Below are 19,007 nucleotides of genomic sequence, written 5' to 3'. Positions count from 1 at the left end.
CAGCTGCACACCATGATCTATCTCTCTGCCCAGACTGAACAGCTTTCTTCTGAGCTGCAGAGCAGGCCTGCTCCTTAGACTCCTTAGAATCTTGTGCTGCACAAGGGCAATAACTCTCCTCTTTCCCTCCATATGGTATGAAACAACCCCTAGCACTAGCAGGCACTGTATTATAACAGCAATAACGAAACAAGAAAACAATATTGCGAAAAGGGCTCATTCCACAAATGGTATGGGGTTAAATTTAATGGAAGGAAAGAATGTGATTTAGAAAGCACGAGCATACACCTTTTAATAATCGTGCTGGAACTGATGAAATTACAGGTAAAACTTGATTTTGTGGTGAAACGCTTCTTTATGTAAAACCGCAGATGAGCAAAGTCTCTCAAAGAGCAAAGCTGAGCCAGTTAGATCACCATTTAAATGAGTCACACACACCGTTTTTTAAATCTCCACAGACCTTAGACAAAACAGAGACACCATATTTTTCTTTCCAAGTCAAAACACTGGCACAATGACTAAGAGCTCAGATTTATATTCTTCCTGTTTTACTGGACATGAACTAAAACACATGTATCAGAAGTCCTGAAAAATGTATTTCAATAAACATGGTCAGACTTGCAGTTTTCACACAAAAAAATTCCACGAGGAGCAGAATACTTATACTTTCTATTTAAATCAGGACCTTTTCTAAAGGTAGCGCATGGTTTGCGTTCATCAGACCATATACTGTGAAGGGCGGCAGTAGACAGTAGACAACGGTAGGGTGTTACTTCAAAAATAGCCCCCAAAAATAGCTTATGTTTAAAACAGTTTCAGAAATGTAAACGTTATGAGTTCAGTTCATTTCATTATGACCCAAGGTTTTTAATTTTACACAGTTGTTACTATTCTCTGTACAAAAAAAATATCCTTGATGGACCAGGACAGAAAAGTCTGACTTCCAACATTATACATAGTATTTCTTAATGTGTGTCTGAGCTGTTTCTCCTTGCAAAGGTGCTGCGGTACACCTGCTTGGCCGGCAAGAACACGGCACTCATCAACAACTGCAAATCAGAATCCGACAACAGCCACAGATCTCCACACCAGCAGGGCAGGCCATAGGAACCAGTCCTTCATATTCATCTGTCACCCAGAACAAAGCAACAATGTAGAGTCCAGGATTTAAGAGGTATAAAAACAATCCCTGAAATATTTTCATATTCAGTCTTTTTACACGTTGATGGTTTCAGACAAACAGAAGTTAGTGTTGTCATTAACCAATACCCTTCTCTGTTAATTCCACTCCATGAGATTTGAGAAGTGCACACAGAAACGTGGTTAAACGGACAGAAAAGCAAACTCCATGTATCAAAATGTGGTGTGAGCTTAGAGTTCTGCAGATTCTTCTGCTTCGCATTCCTGTCACCCCTCTAATCAGAGATTTACAATCGGGCAGTTTATTTTCATTCAGCTAGTGACACAATGAAGGTGAGCTACCCGTTTCCCTTAATTCAGGAATGTTGCACATACTGCCAGAAAAGAAGAAAAGGATTTTGGAGATGACAAAGGGGGTCCTGTTCACTCAGAATCCATGAGGAAGCTTTCGAAGTCAGGATTCAAGTCTGCCACCAGTGCGTCGACCAGGTCTTCCACGGAGGGGGTCTTCTGGAGCATGCCTGCAAGACAGGACACAAGCCTGAAGATGACGGGGGTCCTCTACCTTACTAGCCATTCTAATAAAATACTTTGTTTTACAGTTCCTGAACACAGAATATGAGGTAGAGTGTGTGCACCAGTCAAGAAAGGACTAACAGTGGGAACTGGATCACTGCAGAGCGAGCCTGTTCACCACATTCACTCCTCCCCAGAATCAGCGCTGTATTTTTTAATGACTCATAATAATAAACAGAACACAGCACACACAAAACAGAAAACATGAAATAACAGGTTGACAATGACTTGATCTTCTTCAAAGCTACGGAGCATAGTCAATTTAAACGAGTGGCAAAAAAAGTTACTTTCAAATCTGAGAAACCTCAGTTCAAAACACTTGCAAGTCAATACTGCATGGATGTGATGTGTTACAAGCCTATAGAGATTTGAAATCAGGTTCAGCTTTGACGGGGATAAAAACACTGCAGCTCTGACACTGTTCACCAGATGAAGGGAGTCAAACCAGAAGCTTTTGCAATAAATCTGAGTTCATATACTCTGATGTATATTTCTTTCATCTGACTTTCAGATTTATATAGTATAATATATAACTACCTTTAGAACTTTTGTGGAATTTCACTGAAGATAAATCATGTTTTGCGGTTACTTGCAAAAAACAATACCAGTTTGGCCTGAAGTAATTTTTTGAAAATCCCTCCCTGGGCTGACTAGTTCCTCTGCCAGTGCTCCGCAGAGGAGCAGCTCTGAAGAGTGATAAATCACAGCTCGTGTAATAAGCACAGGGCAGACAAAAGAGGCATCTGCCGTCCCCAGACTGGCTGGGAGCTGCTCACTTTATCACGCTGAGACAGGGGTAACGTACCACACGGCCTTCTGGAGAATCGCACGCACATGACAGAACTGCTTTTCTTCCAGCGTGGTTGACACATTTTGCACGATTAACACACTGTGTGGGCTACGCATGTCTGATGCCTCATACCCGACTCAGAAAGGCCTATAACTTGGAGAGAACAACCTGCACCAGGTAAAGTCAGACTTTAATTACGTCCCCTTCGGAGAACCCACAGGGTTCCATTACTAACAAGAGCCCGTGTAGTCCTAGGAATATCTGCCTGTGTTAAGTATCTGGCTGCTGACTCTTGAACGGAGTACACACTAATCCAACCACTCCACTTCCCCGTGGCTTTGAAGTCGGCTCGCTTCCCCTTGCACGGCTGCCAGCGCAAACACCTTGTCCCTCCCCTCCCCTCTTCCTCTGAGGTCAAACCCACCACACTTCTCACCAGCTCCACACAGACCCGGCAATGAGTCACTCAGGCTGGGACTGGACAGGGAATGTGAGAAACCCAACAAAAACGGAAAAACTGGCAAGCAGAAGAAGACAGGCTTTTTTTTCTTTCTTTGAAGAATTTGTGAAGGCTGTACTAGTTTGGAGACCCCGCTGTCCCATTCCAAGTTCACTCCCAGGAAGCTCACTGAACGGGTGGAAGCTGATACTGTACTGGGGCCCCGGATTGCAGTTTATCAACTGGCACCGTATCTGAATGAGATCAGACCTTGGGATCTCATTACAAGGCGGCCGTGCCCCTGCCTGGAGCTGTTACAGGGCTGCGCTTTGAAGTCGCTCGTCCGGCGAAACGCAGAAGCCAGCTCCAGTTCTTGCCCCGACAGCTCGAGTGTCAGCCTGATCTGTGTGGAGGACGGTGCTTGTTTCAATGTTTGCTCGGCAGGCTGTCCAGAGACTGACAGAGTGCACAGGGCCCTCTGCGCAGGCAGAGCTGGGCTCTGGTGACCCCACAGAAAGGGCTGCTCTCATAAATAGAATGATCTTTTACAAGCGTCATTCTGCAGGACTAATAATCCTTCTCATTCCTCTGCAATCCACTAAGTGTTAAATGCTAATTATGGTAGTAACAACGGGGACAAAAAATGCCAAGAAATCAATCCAAATGTTTCTGCACTGCTATTGCTTTTTTAGACAGAGGGGTTGTCATTTGAAACCACTGACGGTATAAGAGTCTAAGCTTCTTCTCCCCGGCTGATAAAGGAATTACAGCACACAGTGAAGCTACTGTATGGTAAAGACAACGGCATGCAGCCCCAGAGCAAACGGGAGTGATAACGAGACACAGATTCATGACTGGCTGAGTGAGCACTGGCCAGGCCCCTCGGAACGTCTCCAAAGCCTTGTGTCCGAGTGTCAAAGTGTCAGAACGTGCCTGGCCTATAGAGAACAGAAAAGAATGGGAAAGCAAAAATAGGCCACTCAGCTTGACAGCTCTCAGCAGGAACTTCAAGCTGGTTTCTGCGAAAACTATTCAATGAAGATGACACAAAATGGATGATTTGCAGAAAGAAAGTTTATATATCACACACCGAACAGCACTGTGCTGAAAGGCAGTCTGAATAAATACTGTTGACCCATTACTTGACCCACTGGGTTCAGCAACTTTTGAGAGCATACACTCAGGAAAATCCATACTTGCAGTAATCCACAACGCTACAGGTTTTGCTATGCATGCAATTTAAACTGCAGCTGTCGCCTGTACAGCAGGTTTAGTTAGCTGATGCACAAAGTGTACCCTGTGGTTCACCACTCAGTCCCCAGACAGATGGCTGTTCTTGATCTGGAAACGATAAGAGCCAACAGCCCAGGAGTGAGGCAGCTGCCTGAAATTGCACAGAGAGCCAGTCAAAACACAAGCTGATTGCTAAGGTAGCTGTGAAAGGCAAGAGCCCCCTCCCTCCACCCAGAAATCTAAATTACCGCCAGGAATGTTAATAAGTGTGGTTTAAGCAGGAAGTAGATGTAGGAATGAATAATTTGCCAGTTGCACATCCCACTTCACCTTCAGAAACATCCTAACAACCCTTTGTGGCTTGTTCCCAGTGAGGTTCCCAGCTCCTTTTCCTGAATCCCTGAGACATCCACCGGCAGTTTCAAACAGGACTGAACAATACTCTCTAACTCTCCTTCCCTTATTTTAGCCTGTGCGTGTTAACAATGATTTAAAAAAAATAATGAAAGAGGAAGAATAGAGATCTAAAAGGGCTGTGTCTTTTAGTCTTTAGTATCAAGAAAGATGCATAACACCAGGACTTAGTTTACCTCCCAGTAAAACAGAGACACACGTTCATCGTAAATCATCAGAGAGTGGTGTGCAACAAAAAGCTTGATAGGGCACAATTACCTGAACAACTAAGTTTGTCTCTCTTATTTCTGATGCTGACACACTGCCATTTTTTAAGAGGTGAAGTGGTTTTGTGTCTGGCTATAACCAATCATTATTCCTAATAATATGCAAAACAGATTTTTTTTACAGAACCAATTTATATAATCTTGTTTTAAAATATGCTTCCCATTAATTCATACCATCAGTCGTGCATCTACAGCAGCTGGGGCTGTGCTGAAAATCCCATCCCAGGACCTGGTCTGTGCGCATACTGTTCCTTGTGTCCTGCCATGCACTGGTGTTGATTGCTGCATCAGCTGCTTATGCCGCACAACGTTTTAAAACACGTGCCAGTCTAACTGTATAACAAAGTTTGCTAATCTTGGAAACATGCATCTCCAGCAGACCAGCCTCCAGAAACAGAATGGAAGCTGGACAGTAAGAGAGAGGTCTTCCGAGAGGTCAAGTCTTCCTGTCTGAAGAAGATTTTCCCAGCCTGTCTCAGGTGGCTTGTATTGGAGGTGTTTCTTGAGGAATGTGGCGGAGCTCTGTAGCTAGTGTGACAGCTGTGGACAGCAGCTGAGAATGAGACACATTTCACACCAGAAATGAATGCTGAGAAACTCTTGGCAGGACTTAAAAAGTCTCTGGTTTCCAGTCAGAGAACTTCAGTTGTGCACAGGACTATATATAGCAAACCCAATGCGCTGAGTGCTACGTACTGTACTTCTCACAAAGACAAATACTTCACAATGGCTTCCGAAGACAACGTTGGGTGGAGGGGCTTGAAGGACAAGAAAAACAGACTATTTCAACCCGGAACAGATCCCACTAAGCAGCACCAGATGGAAAAACACAACAAAAAAATCATCTGCACTGAACGCTGAATCACTTTGTACCACTGTTGTGCTTTTTACCGAGGAGAGCCAACAAACACAATACATCACAGGATACCTACAGCACCTACACTCCCAGCAGCTCAACTTAATTACAGCCCTAGGGACAGCAATCTGTCTTTTTGGACTGTGCTGTATGAGAGCAAGGTGTAGCTATTTACTTCAAATTGATCTCTGTGCCACACCTCATGGCCCATCCCCACAGCACGCCTGCGTCTTCCAGGATCACAAGGCTTCAGCTCTCTCCGTTTCCAGTCGCTGGCCTGTTTTTCACCTGGAATAACGCGCCTCTGAACAACGTAGCGAGATTTAAAGATGTATTAAGAAGCCGCCTGTCACAACTGGACTTACACTGAGACAGAATCTTTTTGCTGTGACACGTTAAAGAGCACACTTCAAAAAGTATCGTATCATAATTTTAAAATTAATTATTATTAAATTATTAATTATTATTACCACTCTACGTTCCTCCCTTTTATTCTTTAACTAAGTATGAGACATTTTCTTCCATTACCCATTGGATATCAAAATCACTGTACTCAAAATGATGCATCTTCATGCGGGCAGGGGGTGAAAGTGAGCTGTGTGAAAGAAAGATAGCCTTGTCTATTATGCTATTGCAGCAGACCCAATTTTTCCACTGCACTCTTATGACATCATGGGCACAGCCATCACAGTATAAATATAAATATAAAAGCCACTGCTAGTCTTTGGACTGGACACCATGATGAACGATCACACTTTCTGAGTTATGAAATCATTCACAGTGCAAACTGTATTGAACTTGCAAAAATTATTTGCACTGGTTGAATCACGTTTCCCTATGCGGCACTTGTCAGCTCTCTGCCCAGATGGTTTTAAAGCCAGTGAGCAATACTGTGTGTTACAGAGGGCAGACAGTTTCCCTCTGTCTACCCTCAGCCAAGAGCGGTTTACATTGATGCTCCTGTAATTACGTCTTTGTAGCTGAGGAAACCTGTTATTTTGGAAATGCCTTGCTTCAAATTGGTTTTGCATACAAACACCATTAAAAACAAAAGGAACGGCTCACATGTTGGGTAGCGTAATTTCCAGCAATTCAGTTCTGGTCATTTCTTTAAATGGGAGCTCTGCTCTCATGACACAAAACGTTTGGCCTGGGAAACTTGAAAACATTCAGCTTTTCTGCTCCTAAAGTGCTCTGGTTGGCCAGTGAAGATCTGGCACTGTTCTGTGACTACACACATGTACAAACCGAGTTCAGCAGTGCTCAGAACAGGAAACATCTCCACACAGAGCTGTAGAAGTCTGGAACAAACTTCCAAGTAATATAGTTGGGGGCTGGGACACTGGCTTGATGGACCTCTTGGACACTGAACTACTAGTGACCAAAAAAGTAAGATGCTTTCATTCACATCCTTCCTTAGTGTTTTTTGTGCCGCAGATAAGACACTAACCAAGTACAATGCCTTCTGATGTTTCTAAGGCAACGAGCCCTTTTTTATTAGTCAAACCAGTCTCATCTTACAAAAAGGGCAGAGGTTTAGAGCAAGCCATCAGTTCAGTCTTACTGCTTTGAGGTGTATGCTAACCTGAAGAGAACTGCACAAGTGTGCAGTGAAATGTGTATTTCAGCCCTGGAATGGGTCTCACAAGCGACACACACACGCACGCACGCACGCACGCACGCACGCACGCACGCACGCACGCACGCACAACTGGCAGCCCACTGAAGCTCAGCAGGTGTAAGCCTAGTCAGTACCTGGATGGGAGACTCCTGGGACAAACTAAGGTCCTGCTGGAAGATGTACTAAAGACCACTAACCCTGCGGTCTGTGTGGGTCCTAATGCCCCAGTAGAGTGACTGGGACACTATACAGTAAAAAAGCGCTGTCCTTTGGATGAGACGTAAAATTGAGGTCCAGACTCTCTGCGGTCATTAAAAATCCCAGGGTGTTTCTCGAAAAGAGTAGGGGTCTTACCCCGGCGTCCTGGCCAAATTTCCCCCTGGCCTTTACCTCCTAATAATCCCCCTCTACGAACTGGCTTCATCACTCTGCTCTCCTCCCCACTGAGAGTGGGTGTGTGGGGAGTGTACTGGCGCACTATGGCTGCTGTCACATCATCAAGCTGGGGCTAAACTGGTGGTGGTGGAGGGGATCCCCATTACCTGTAAAGCTCTTCGAGTGGAGTGTCCAGAAAAAGTAAGGAATTATCATTATTTGTCTCGAGGGTGGAGGCAACACTGAGGCCCTGGGTGCACCATTGTTCTCGCCTCTCCAGCTCAGATCAATGGCCAGGCAGCAGAGGGAGCAGGGATTATGGGAACACTGTAGAAATGAAAGCCTGCCCTGTACTTGCCATGATGAGGATCAGTGGGCTTCAGTCACCAGTGCTGTCAGCCCATCACCTTTCACTCTCTGCAGCCATTCACTGCTGCTGCCTTTCTGCACACCGCCATCCAGAGCCACTTCCTGACAAACTACAGCTGCTTTTTCATCCCCTTCCCCAAAACAAAAACAAATAGTTGGACAAAAGAAGAACAAATGCTCTAAGCGTATTTTTAAATGCATGAAAATATTTTTGTATAGATGGCACTTCAAAAATGACCACAAATGTCCTACGTCTCCAGGCACCCCTGGGATCCTGACGGAGAATCGCGAACCCGGCTGTGCTCCGCGCACCCAGCGATCCGGCCAGGAGCAGGGCTCCTGAAGAAGCCGCAGTAAGAGGAAATCCAAGGATTTCGAACTCATGTGTAAATCAGCTCAACTAAACACACGGCAGCTGGCTTTTCCTTCTTTCTTTCTTTTTTAAAATGTTTACTTTCACAATCAACAAAGTGACGGAGCTAACTCTGTCACTACAAGAGCTCAGATGGAAACTGCCAAAGTCTGGACCATAAAGAGGCAGAAGGACAAGCTGCTCACCACATTACTGTGCTTTTCCAAAGGCTCGTCCAGATGAAACTGTATGGGTGTGTTTACCTAAAACTAGACACACTAGAAGATCACAGTGCTTGCACAATACTGCTTGTTGGAAACCACAGGGTGACAGGAAACGCGCCAGCCCTGCACATTGCTCAGCAGTTGTTTTCAGCTCAATGCGGGAGGGTTAAAAGGAATGTAAACATGGCCAGTGTCCTTGCAGTGTCCAGAGGCTTTCATTAGTGCACAAAAAACATATGATAAAATATATCCTGTGTGTTCCCTGAGGAAATCTCCATTTAAACTAATTTAAAAAAAGAGAAAAGGCAAAGAAAAAAGTCATACAGGAAACAGGATGAAAATGGTCTAACTTGTCTCACACTAATAAGGAGAGAGTTCATGAGCTCCGATTCTGATTGCCAAGATCGGTGCACATCTGCAGGGTTAGAACACGAAGTAAGGAAGGCTGCAAGTGAGAGGAGACCATCAGCCCATCCCAGAATCTCATCCAGGCCCTTCCTGAAGGAGGCCTGGGCACCAGCTTCAGCCCCACGCTGGTGGCCCGTTCAGGACTCCCACAGCCCTTTGGGCACAGAAGCGCCTCCTGCTCTCGGAGTTGAACGCACTTCCACGTAGCTTCCACTTGAGACTTCTAACAAGGGGTTGCAGATGCTTAACTATAAAATCTGGTGAGCTGAGAGATGGAATTTATGTGGCTAATTGCAGCCCGATGTGTTCTCTTTTTCCAGAGCGCAGAATTTGTTGGCACCATCTTGTGCAATTCCACCGCTGAGCTGCTGCCAGGGCAAAACCACTGCACTGAGCGCACACCGCTGCATGCAGTACGCAAACGAAGACGGCGACGAACACGCAGCTGTCGCCGTGCCAGGGTGCCATTACTAGTTTGATTCAAGATCAACTTCTCTGGAGGGCCTCACTCAGTTGGCAGAAACACTGGTTTTTCTGAGATATACAGTAAGTGAGAGAGGAGCTGTAATTCAGCGACCAGGCAAATGAATGTGAAATTTCCCATATTCTCAAAATTCCCATCTGGAAACAGTATTCCTGTAACGAGGGGCTTGTGGTAATGGAATAATGGGAAAATAATTTTAAGTGGCCTGATATTTTAGATAAAACTAAATATGATACTTTACCAATTATTTTCAAAGACGACAAAAGACGTGGACATGATTACAGGAGAAGCACCTCTAACAGACGTGAATGTCTTTCTCCTGTCCAGTTTTAAATCCAGCCAGCACGCACACGGCAGTCGAATCTGACCGTGCAGGCGGACTAGTGCCCGGGGGCCGCATGGCTTCACGGCTGCTGGACGAGGCGAGATCTGTTCCGAGCCAGGCCAGAGCACAGCTGCAGCAGCAGTCTCAGGTGTGTCCAGAGCCTCATGCCTTACCTTTCACCATGAGCATGGGCTCCTTTCCTCCTCCGTGCGCCAGCATCTCTCTGCGATAGCGCTCTCCCATTTCCCTGCGGAGAGGAGGACGAGACGCCCTGTCAGCCTTCGCCGCTTTGGCGTTTCACTAATGTCCGAGAGGGGATCTGACACCCAGTTCTACAACAGTAAGACCCATCCTCACAAGCTGGAGATCCTGTCACAATCCCCTCAGGGCAGACTATAGCACGCAGCAGACTGTACAACAGCACAGAATAATAAGTATCGCAGCTCTGAGTTTGTAAACATGCTGCTCTGGAGCTCTGAGGCCGTGTGCCCACTCTGTCTCGGAGGTGTGCAGCCTGTTCTGCATCGAGACGGGATGGAAGAACATCACTGGACACTTGAACATGTTCTGACAGCACTTTAGTCTCAGATAAAACAAATTCTCAACTACAACCCGAAAAGGTTTCCCCTGAATGTCTGTGTTATGACTTGGCAATACACGGAACGCCAGCCGAGTTCATTTTGTTGTTTATCCTTAACTTCTGCACTTTCTAATTGGAACTGTAATCAGAGCACAGCTGCTCTCTAAGCAATCCTTGCATAACTCACAGCCATTCACTACTATCAGAAACCAGCAGAAATGACACATCTTACAGGCATGCACATTTTGACTTCATTTTGTGTTGATGCTGAGCCGAGTGCCTGTGGAACAGTATTTCTAATCCAGCTCAATGCATTTGGGAAGAAACCTAATCCCTGCATTTTGTGGAAACAGAGTCAACCGTTGTCACCTGCTGCTGATCAAACACGCCCCTGGAATAAGCGATGAAGGCGTGTGCACCTTGAGCTCCTGCACAGCGCCTCCTGCGTTTGTTATGGGTTTTAAACTGCTCGAACTCGGGGCAGAAGTCCTAGGGCCCAGCACATCACATCCAACGCTTCCTAGCCACCCACAAGCCATTCCGTCAGCACAAAAGGTCAAATAGTACTAACATGGGTCAGAGAAATCTGGGAAAGGAAAAAAAAGCTGCAGGAGGGAGCCGTTCTGCAGAGGGTCCGGCCTTGCCCCTGTGGGCGGGGCCCGGGGACTGGGGGCCGCTCACCTGTCGAAGGGGTTCTTCAGGAAGCACTGCCGCCACACCATGGAGGCCACGGCCCGGGACAGCAGGTAGGAGTAGTACTTGGCCCCGTAGCCGATCAGGTGGCTGAAGCGCAGCTGCCAGGCCTGGGGGACGAGAGACAAGGGGTTAAAACATCGCGCTCCTTCCTCCTTGCCTTCCCCGGATTCCCACCATCGCAGGCCGTGGGCAGCTGCGCTCGAGAGGGAGCAGGCAGCCGGACACGCAGAAGGGCTGGAGGGGAACTCCTACACGGGGAGGCCTGCCGGGGCTTGAGCTGCTGACATCTGGCCCCCGCCTCCTGACGGCTGCAGCCCCCCAGCAATCCGAACCCTGGTCTCCCCCAGCCCAGCTTCAAATATTTACTTTTCAAACTGGTTTTACTACTGCATCCAGCAAGATGTCCTGCTTACTGCCCCCCCCATGCCTAGCATCTTCCTACCCCCAAAACCAGGGAATAAGCCCTGAACTGCTGCCTGGCAAAGCATCTCGAGGGCTGAACGATTCCCCTTCAAAGATATCGCTGAAGGACAGGCAAGCACAGACACCCTTCTGCCAGGAACTCGCAGAACAAAACTGTGCAACTCGGAATCAGCTCTGACGTTCATGTGCATCACATTCCTCCAAGCATTCCCCACCCAAAACACTCCACTTAAAAACACTTATTCTAAAAACCTACACCTTGGGCAGCCTCAGATCACAACGTGCCCGCCTGCGTCAATAATAAGAGTGTGTGCAAATCAGCATCATTAGCAGCAGCAGGTAAAGAGCTCAATACGTCAAAGTGAAATTACTGCTTTTCTTAGTTAAGAAACTACATACATTCGGAATCTATTAAAACAAGGAAAAGGCACACTAAAAACTCTATAGGACATGACCCCCCCTGAGCTTCACTTCACAGCTGCCAATATTTGACAGGAGATCAGCAGGAATATAATGATCAGTAAGAGGACAGGATGTTCTCTTGGCCCGATGATCAAGTCTCCCCTCGGGAACGACCAGCTCCTCAAAGTTCAGGAATTAAGCCCACCCTTCCCATTCCATCCCGAGATGGATTACACAAATCCACTGAGGCATGAAATAGTTGTGTGAGACTGTCCATTACAAAAATGTAAATAAGTACAGTAAAGATACGTGACAAATATGAATTTCTATTTAACAGCAAAAGGACTTTTATGCAATGTCCATTAAACCTTGTCTAAAACACAAAAAAACGCTTTCTGTGTTTCAGTCACCTGCTCGGCCTGCTGTGTATATTTACACCCTGCTTGTGGTGGTCCAGCTACAGAAACCCCCCAGTGAGTCCGGAGCCGTGTCCCAGCAAGCCCACAGCCCCCTGGTATGTCCCGCGGACAGCCTGGGCACCTCCTGGGAGCGCACCATTCCAACGGGATGGGAAGACAGCGGTCATGGGAGGGATACAGGTGCATGGTGGCTCAGGGAACTCTCCTGCTTTTCCAAAACCTGTTACAGCAGAGAAAGACGAGGCCCGGCCATTCTGGCTGCTCAGTCCTGAATCCATCACACTTGCACAAGGCTCACAGCCAATCATCAAGCACAGACTTCGACTAAAAAAAATAAGATGACCGGCACCACCGTCACGGTGCTTCTCGGTGCCCAGCAGTTCTATAGGAAACGCACAACAATAGCCCTCTGTATCCTCCCCTGCTCTCAGCAAGGACCCTCCCCTGAAGATCACAGCTGATAAGAGCGTCTCATAGCTGGGAAGTTCAATGGGATCCTTTTGAACTCTCACTGCATGGCCTTCTTGTGGAGTTCAAGAATTTCATACATCTGGAAGCCTTTAATCTCTGGTCTGATATTAGAAAGAGATTAAAGAGGGTTTGTTTATTTGCAACAATGAGTGAAACAGCACGTGCGGAACAGCTTGGAGGAACCAGAACTGGAGTTACAGTGCTCGCACACGGTCTGATTGAGGCCGCATGGAGGCATCCGCTTCCTGAGAGAGCCTCAATGAGATTCATTAGAAAATAAATTGAAAGAGCTTTCAGTAACAAAATTAGAAACATTAAATTAAAAACAAAATAATCACAAAAACATTAAATGGTTGCTGTCTCAAAAACGACAGTTTCAGATGAAGTCAGACTTTTCTTTGCACACATCATACCATATAATTCCTTTAAAAATAAAAACGATGTTTATACAGGGCCTCTGGTACGTACCACTCCCTAATTGGTGGTGGTGGAGGGGATCCTCATTACCTGTAAAGGCCTTTGAGCAGATTGTCCAGAAAAAGCGCTATATTAAGCTTACATAAAAAGGAGTGTAAAAGCTCGTACAGAAGGCTTATACACCCCTTCACTGGGATAACAACGCGATGCTCCTGAAGCTCTGCTGTGCTCCAGTTTCGAGACAGCAAAAAAATAAATTAAGGAAAGTGAAAAAATTAAAAGAAATTGTCCACAGATGGAGAACACTGACGGGAGTCCACATATTTGTTACAAACTAATTTCTTTCAGATCGGAAAGCCCGAAGTTCTGGAGAGTTGCCAAGGCTTCGTTCTGCAGAACCGAGTGAATCGGAACAAAATCATGGTCATTCCAGCTGACAGAGCTGCCATGCAAAGTGCTCTTTGTGTGCGGGGCTTATAAATCTCTCTCCACAAACACAGCGCAGGAGATGGGGCTCTGGAGGACCGGCTTGTAAACCCCAGTGCCTGCAAGGTCTTAGGTGTTAGCATGACAAGTTACATCTGGCCTTTAATGAGTTTAATGAAAGTAAACAGCTCTTCTCGCTGAAAGAAAGTTTAACTTGTGAAACCTAAACTATGCTAAACAGTGCAGGATGAATTAAATATTTACAAACACACCTACACTAAGCAGTGTGAGAGCTTGATTTTTAATGTCCTTAAGACAAAGACAAGCTACTCAAGAGAGCTGCAGTTTTTTCTTCAGCATCTCCTTAATCACTTCTAGACACCTCGTGCAAAACCCAGACGGCTCTTGGCCAGCTGCTGCAGAGCGGAATGTGTGAGGGCGCGTGTTTATGAGAGGAGGTCAAAGGTCAAAGGAGCATGAAGGGAATGTTTGAAATGAAAAACTAATACCACTCAGAAAACGCAGGGGAGAAGGGATCCAATGTCTAGGTCTCAGCCCCATATCAGTAAAAGTGAAACGGTTCAGTAAATATCAAAGAGATGATGTAAACAGTTGAAAAAAAGACACAAAAAGAATTTTAAACAGTCTATGTAATCAGAACTCCAAGTTGTTCCTGAGTATCCAAAACGTGGATTTCAATGGCATATAATCCAGTACGCCAACAATTATCACAAAATGTCATCAGCAACATTTGTGCTGCAAGCATAAGGACACTATGAGGTAGCAGAGCAAAAAAAACAAACAAACATCAGACGAGTTGTTTGTTTTCAAAAGAGGCGTTGGATTCTTGTTTTTCTTGAAATGAAGGATTCTAGAAATACAATCAGGGTTAAAGTGTGAATATAGAAGTGTTACCTCAGTACGCAATAGGTTTGTAGAACATAATCACAGCTTTGTTCACAATGTCAAAATATTTAATTGCAAAAATAAAAATTAAGTTTTATTTTTTTTCAGCTATGAAAACATCCAGGTATTTCTTCTCTTTCAGATACAAATGATAAGTGATATCTGTCTGCAGGTCACAGGAAGAGGAAGGTTATTTCCCGTCTGTGTCGTCAATATTTCTCAGTCTGGAGCCTCCAAAACACTGCACTCCTGAACCTCCTGTAATTCCCTTGGAAAATCTCCTCACAGAGAATCACAAAAAAGTTGGGACAATTTCCAAGCAAACATGACTCCCAAGTTTAAGTTTCTGAACTAATTCAAGGTATACAACTTGCTAAAACAGTTTACAACTTCATCTAACACAACAGATTTAAAGAAATCTCTTCAGTCTTGAGTCACTTGAGTCTTTTTAACTAAAACTTTGCTGTCAAGAAAGACATTTTAGAAGCCTTAAGTATTTAACGGCATTTGATTTGATCTATTAAAATCTGTGGAAAGGGCATGGACACACAGGATGTTTCACGTGAAGCTGAAAAGGCTGGTCTTTTGCTTTTCAGAGAAAGTTCTGCGGATAAGGGAACATCAACAAAGCCTGTGGAATTTCATGTTTTGAGATATTTTCCTTAAAATATCAAGCAAACATGGATTACCATTTGGGATGTGTAACCTGTGATTGTTCTTTTACTCCTAACACATTATTACTGCTGACACTCCTTATCTGTGTGCAACCACAACACTTATCTCAAGCTCCCAGAAAGCACACCCAACCCAGCGGATGTATATCATCTCGGTAAGAGAGAGAAACAGAGAGGGAAAGAGGAGAAAGGACAAACAATACCTTGGATTATAGGAGTTTACGGATGTGTAAGGTTAGAAATGTTAGGATTAAACTCCTCACTTTCAGTAACATGTCTTTTCACTGTCAGTCACTGTAATCTCTATCACATCCATCCATTTTCTAACTGCTTTATCCAGTACATTTTAATTTTTGTTTTCTAATACTTTCTTATTGTTTCCAAAAATGAAGTTGCTCACGTACCATCTGACCAAACCAGGAACAGATCACGGACAAGTAGTCCATCTCTGTAGAAGCCATCGTGGGCAGATCAGGCCCTGACTAAAGTCTGGACAGACTCTCTCAGGCTTTGCTTGCCCAGTTGGTACTCTCTTCCCAGTAAACGTTACAGTTAGAATGTTCTGTTTGCCAACCCAGCAAAGGCTTTTTAAAGACAGTTACACCTAGACAGGTCAGCAAACCGACTGACCAAACCGACTGGCTGATGCATTTCTTGAGTGACCCTTGAAAGACCCTCTTCTGAGCCGCGCCCGTGTCTCCATCAATTCTCCCTGCAGAACGTGGCAGACACAGCTGTGAGCTTCCCGAGAGCAGATCCGGAGCGGGGCTGCAGATTCTGCAGAGTCCCTGACGTCCGGCCTGATGCCGAGTGCAAGGGTGGAAGCGGACCACGACGATCCTCCGGGCCTGTGGCACACCCGCTTGGGAAGACCCACTGCCGCCATCACATCCTTTAGACCTCCGACAGGTCTCCCGCGCAAAACCCTCCCATTTCGGACAACGAAACCAGAATGAAATTGCCAAAACGCATGCTTTCACATGTAATTAATATTAATACGAAGTTTGGTCTATGATGTGAAAAATCAGTGTGCACATCCAAACTACCTGGACTCCTCAGGATATTTTAAATACTATATGAATAGATTTAAATCATTTTACCAAGAATCCACGAAGGCAAAATACTACAGATTTTGCAAGCTGACATTTTGGCCACGTCCGTTGGCGCAAATCTATTTACCTGCTTGATTTCTCAGTCTCCTCAGCCCAAAGTATAGAAGCTACTATAGAAGAAATGGTCCTATAGAGCCTGAGAACAAAACCTGACTTGAGGAGACCACAAACAGGATCTGTCCCAGGCTAGAGCAGCTTTTCTCCATGAAAACATGAACTGTAAAGTAGACACTATGTCCACGTCATATTAAATTCCAACTAACAGCCATCAAAGGGGAAGGGAAAAGCAGTTTTGTTCATTCCGACTCCCAAAGATGGAAAAAGAAAATAAAAGGGACACATTGGGATTGTGGGGAGAGAAAGGGGCTTGTGGTGGAAACCAGGTTCAGGAAGGGGAAAAAAAGGCCGAATGATCTCAACATGTTTGATGGGCCACATAATTACAGCTTGAAATAAATGGCGTACAAAGGCTGTTCCCAGAAAATGTGCCACATTTGAATATATTCCCTCCTGGCAATGTGCTCGCTCACAGCTGCTCAAGTGTGGGGAACCGTTCTCATTATACAACTACAGAGAAAACTACAGTTTCAGAAATTTCCCTCAGGGTGTAGTCTTTCAAAGTATCCTTTTGCTTTGTTATTTTAGCAGGTCAAAAAAAAAAGGTTTTAATCCCTTAAATGCAGTGCTGGCTGGGTAAGAGGTACAAAACCACAGAGAGGGGAGACAAGAAAGCGCGAGACTGGCCTGAGGATTTCTGTCTCCGAGCACTGCACGGTGAGGCAGCAGACACACTCTTTTCTAATGGAAGGATTAGGCAAGAATGTTTTGTAAACATTCATTAACCTTGAAAGCTGTTATGTGCATTACTGTTCAGTAGACCACCAACCCGCAGTTATGAAAAAAGATTTAAACCAGGAAGTTTTGTTTGGATGCATCTTCTATAGTATGTTGAACACTTTACAAAGACTTTGATGTTAACAGGTGACTCTGAAACTTTAATTTTATTTACAAAGAGAAATATTTTGTAATGTATCACACCAGCAGAATTCACTGCAGTCTCACTACCTTTAAGTTTCTTCGTGGAAAGACAGAACCAGACATTTCATCACAACCTTAAAGCCAAACAAATTCCTCTCGCAAGAATCGGACGAATTCAGCTTCAGGCTTCTAGAAAAACATTCACAAATCTGCAGCTGCAGCTGCGACTTGCTCTTTAAAGTCTTAATTTAAATGATTATCGAATGGTTTAAGAAAACATAAATTAAAAGGCATTTCTGCCATATCCGACTGGTTGCCACTGCAACACCCCTAAGGATCAACAGTTAATGAGAGGCTCTCCATTCATCAGAGTAAAGCCAGTCTTTCATTCACTGGAGGAACTAAGATTACTGCAAAGTCTTTCACCCTGCCAGGAATGTCATTGTCTTTTGAAGAACAATGGGAGGGCGAAAAAGACAAAGAGAGAAAAGGAATCTTGGAATAATGTTCTATTGTCTTCTTTCTGTGTTCCTCCAAACATGTGTGCTTGATGTTTCCGAGACTTCCTCAGGAAAAAACTCTCTGAGCCAAACTTCCATCACCCGTCAACGTGACTGATACACTTAACACTACGATGTAACACAATATTCTTTTGGACAACAAATGCGCCAGTAGCAGAATTAAGACACCTGTCAGACTTATATTTCAGCGGGGATTTTGTAAGTAACACATCTGCAAGGCAAAAACTGTATGTTCTGTTTACTGCTCGTACTTAATTGTTTTGTACAGTGCCACGATGTTTTAATGAAATACTTCTGTGGTTCACTGATTCTGAGGTTTCTTTCTCTTTCTATAGCAATGATGTATTTTTATTGAGAGAACTCCACTGGCTGGAAGGGACCACATCACAAGGCCTTCCACAGAGAGCAGGACTCACAGTAGTGAAGGACAACACACGAGCACCTACCGTATTGGGAACGTATGGCAGTCCATAGAACTTCTCCTGCGTCTCTTTCAGAATTTCAGTCGTTGACCGATTTTGGGGCTTTCCGTGATAGATCTGATCCAAGGCCGCATAGAAAACCTAAAACCGTCAAAAGATGTTAGAGTCTGGATAGTAGCCTCAAAGCAGGACAGGCCTCGGTGGTGATCTTTCCTGGCCCAGAGTGAAGCTACATCTGCTCATCTTTAGTCCTCCAGAGATCTAACCTTACTACCTTAACTGGTCTAAAGCAGGAGTTCTCAATCAGTGGTTGAACTACCTCCCTGTCTCCCCAGAAAAAGGGGAGAGAGAGCGAGAGCCCTGCATGTCTTCAGCCCATTTTCATCCTCCTATCTGTGCAAATCTGAATTGTCTACACTTTCAATGATCAGAAATAACCACTGCGGATTTAATGTGGACTTGTGTTGTGGTCTTTCTTCCACGGAGCCCAGAGTTTCAAAACTTGTGCCAGCTGTGCAGCCTCACAGCTCCCACCGATAATGTCTGGGGCAAACTCTTAAATTAAATAAACGGAGGTTCACATGTGAGCTTGTATCATAGTACTTTTAATCTGTTTCACTACTTCTTAAAGTAAAAATAATGTTTCGTGGATGCAAGATTAAGTTCACAAATAGCAACTGAAATTAAA

The 19,007-nt window shown here is 44.9% G+C and overlaps 1 protein-coding gene across 2 annotated transcripts in view; it reads right to left on the bottom strand.

Moving 5' to 3' along the window:
- Positions 1–219: 219 nt before the first annotated feature.
- LOC102693278 (mitochondrial intermediate peptidase) overlaps positions 220–19,007 on the bottom strand; it is a 32,324-nt gene continuing 13,536 nt past the window's right edge. The window contains exons 16-19 of one of the 2 annotated variants that reach the window (XM_006627725.3): positions 18,344–18,460; positions 11,134–11,255; positions 10,046–10,119; positions 220–1,661 (exon numbers count right to left, since the gene is read on the bottom strand). In XM_006627725.3, coding sequence (XP_006627788.2) covers positions 1,564–1,661; positions 10,046–10,119; positions 11,134–11,255; positions 18,344–18,460 — 411 coding nt within the window. In that variant the 3' untranslated portion in view covers positions 220–1,563. The remainder of the gene's footprint in view (positions 1,662–10,045; positions 10,120–11,133; positions 11,256–18,343; positions 18,461–19,007) is intronic. The other variant, XM_015341774.2, reaches the window with a different exon arrangement.

Source organism: Lepisosteus oculatus, chromosome 5 (assembly GCF_040954835.1).
Source record: "Lepisosteus oculatus isolate fLepOcu1 chromosome 5, fLepOcu1.hap2, whole genome shotgun sequence".
Lineage (NCBI taxonomy): Eukaryota > Metazoa > Chordata > Actinopteri > Semionotiformes > Lepisosteidae > Lepisosteus > Lepisosteus oculatus.
Note: the sequence above shows the minus strand (reverse complement) of the source record. Positions and strands in the feature narration are given on the sequence as shown.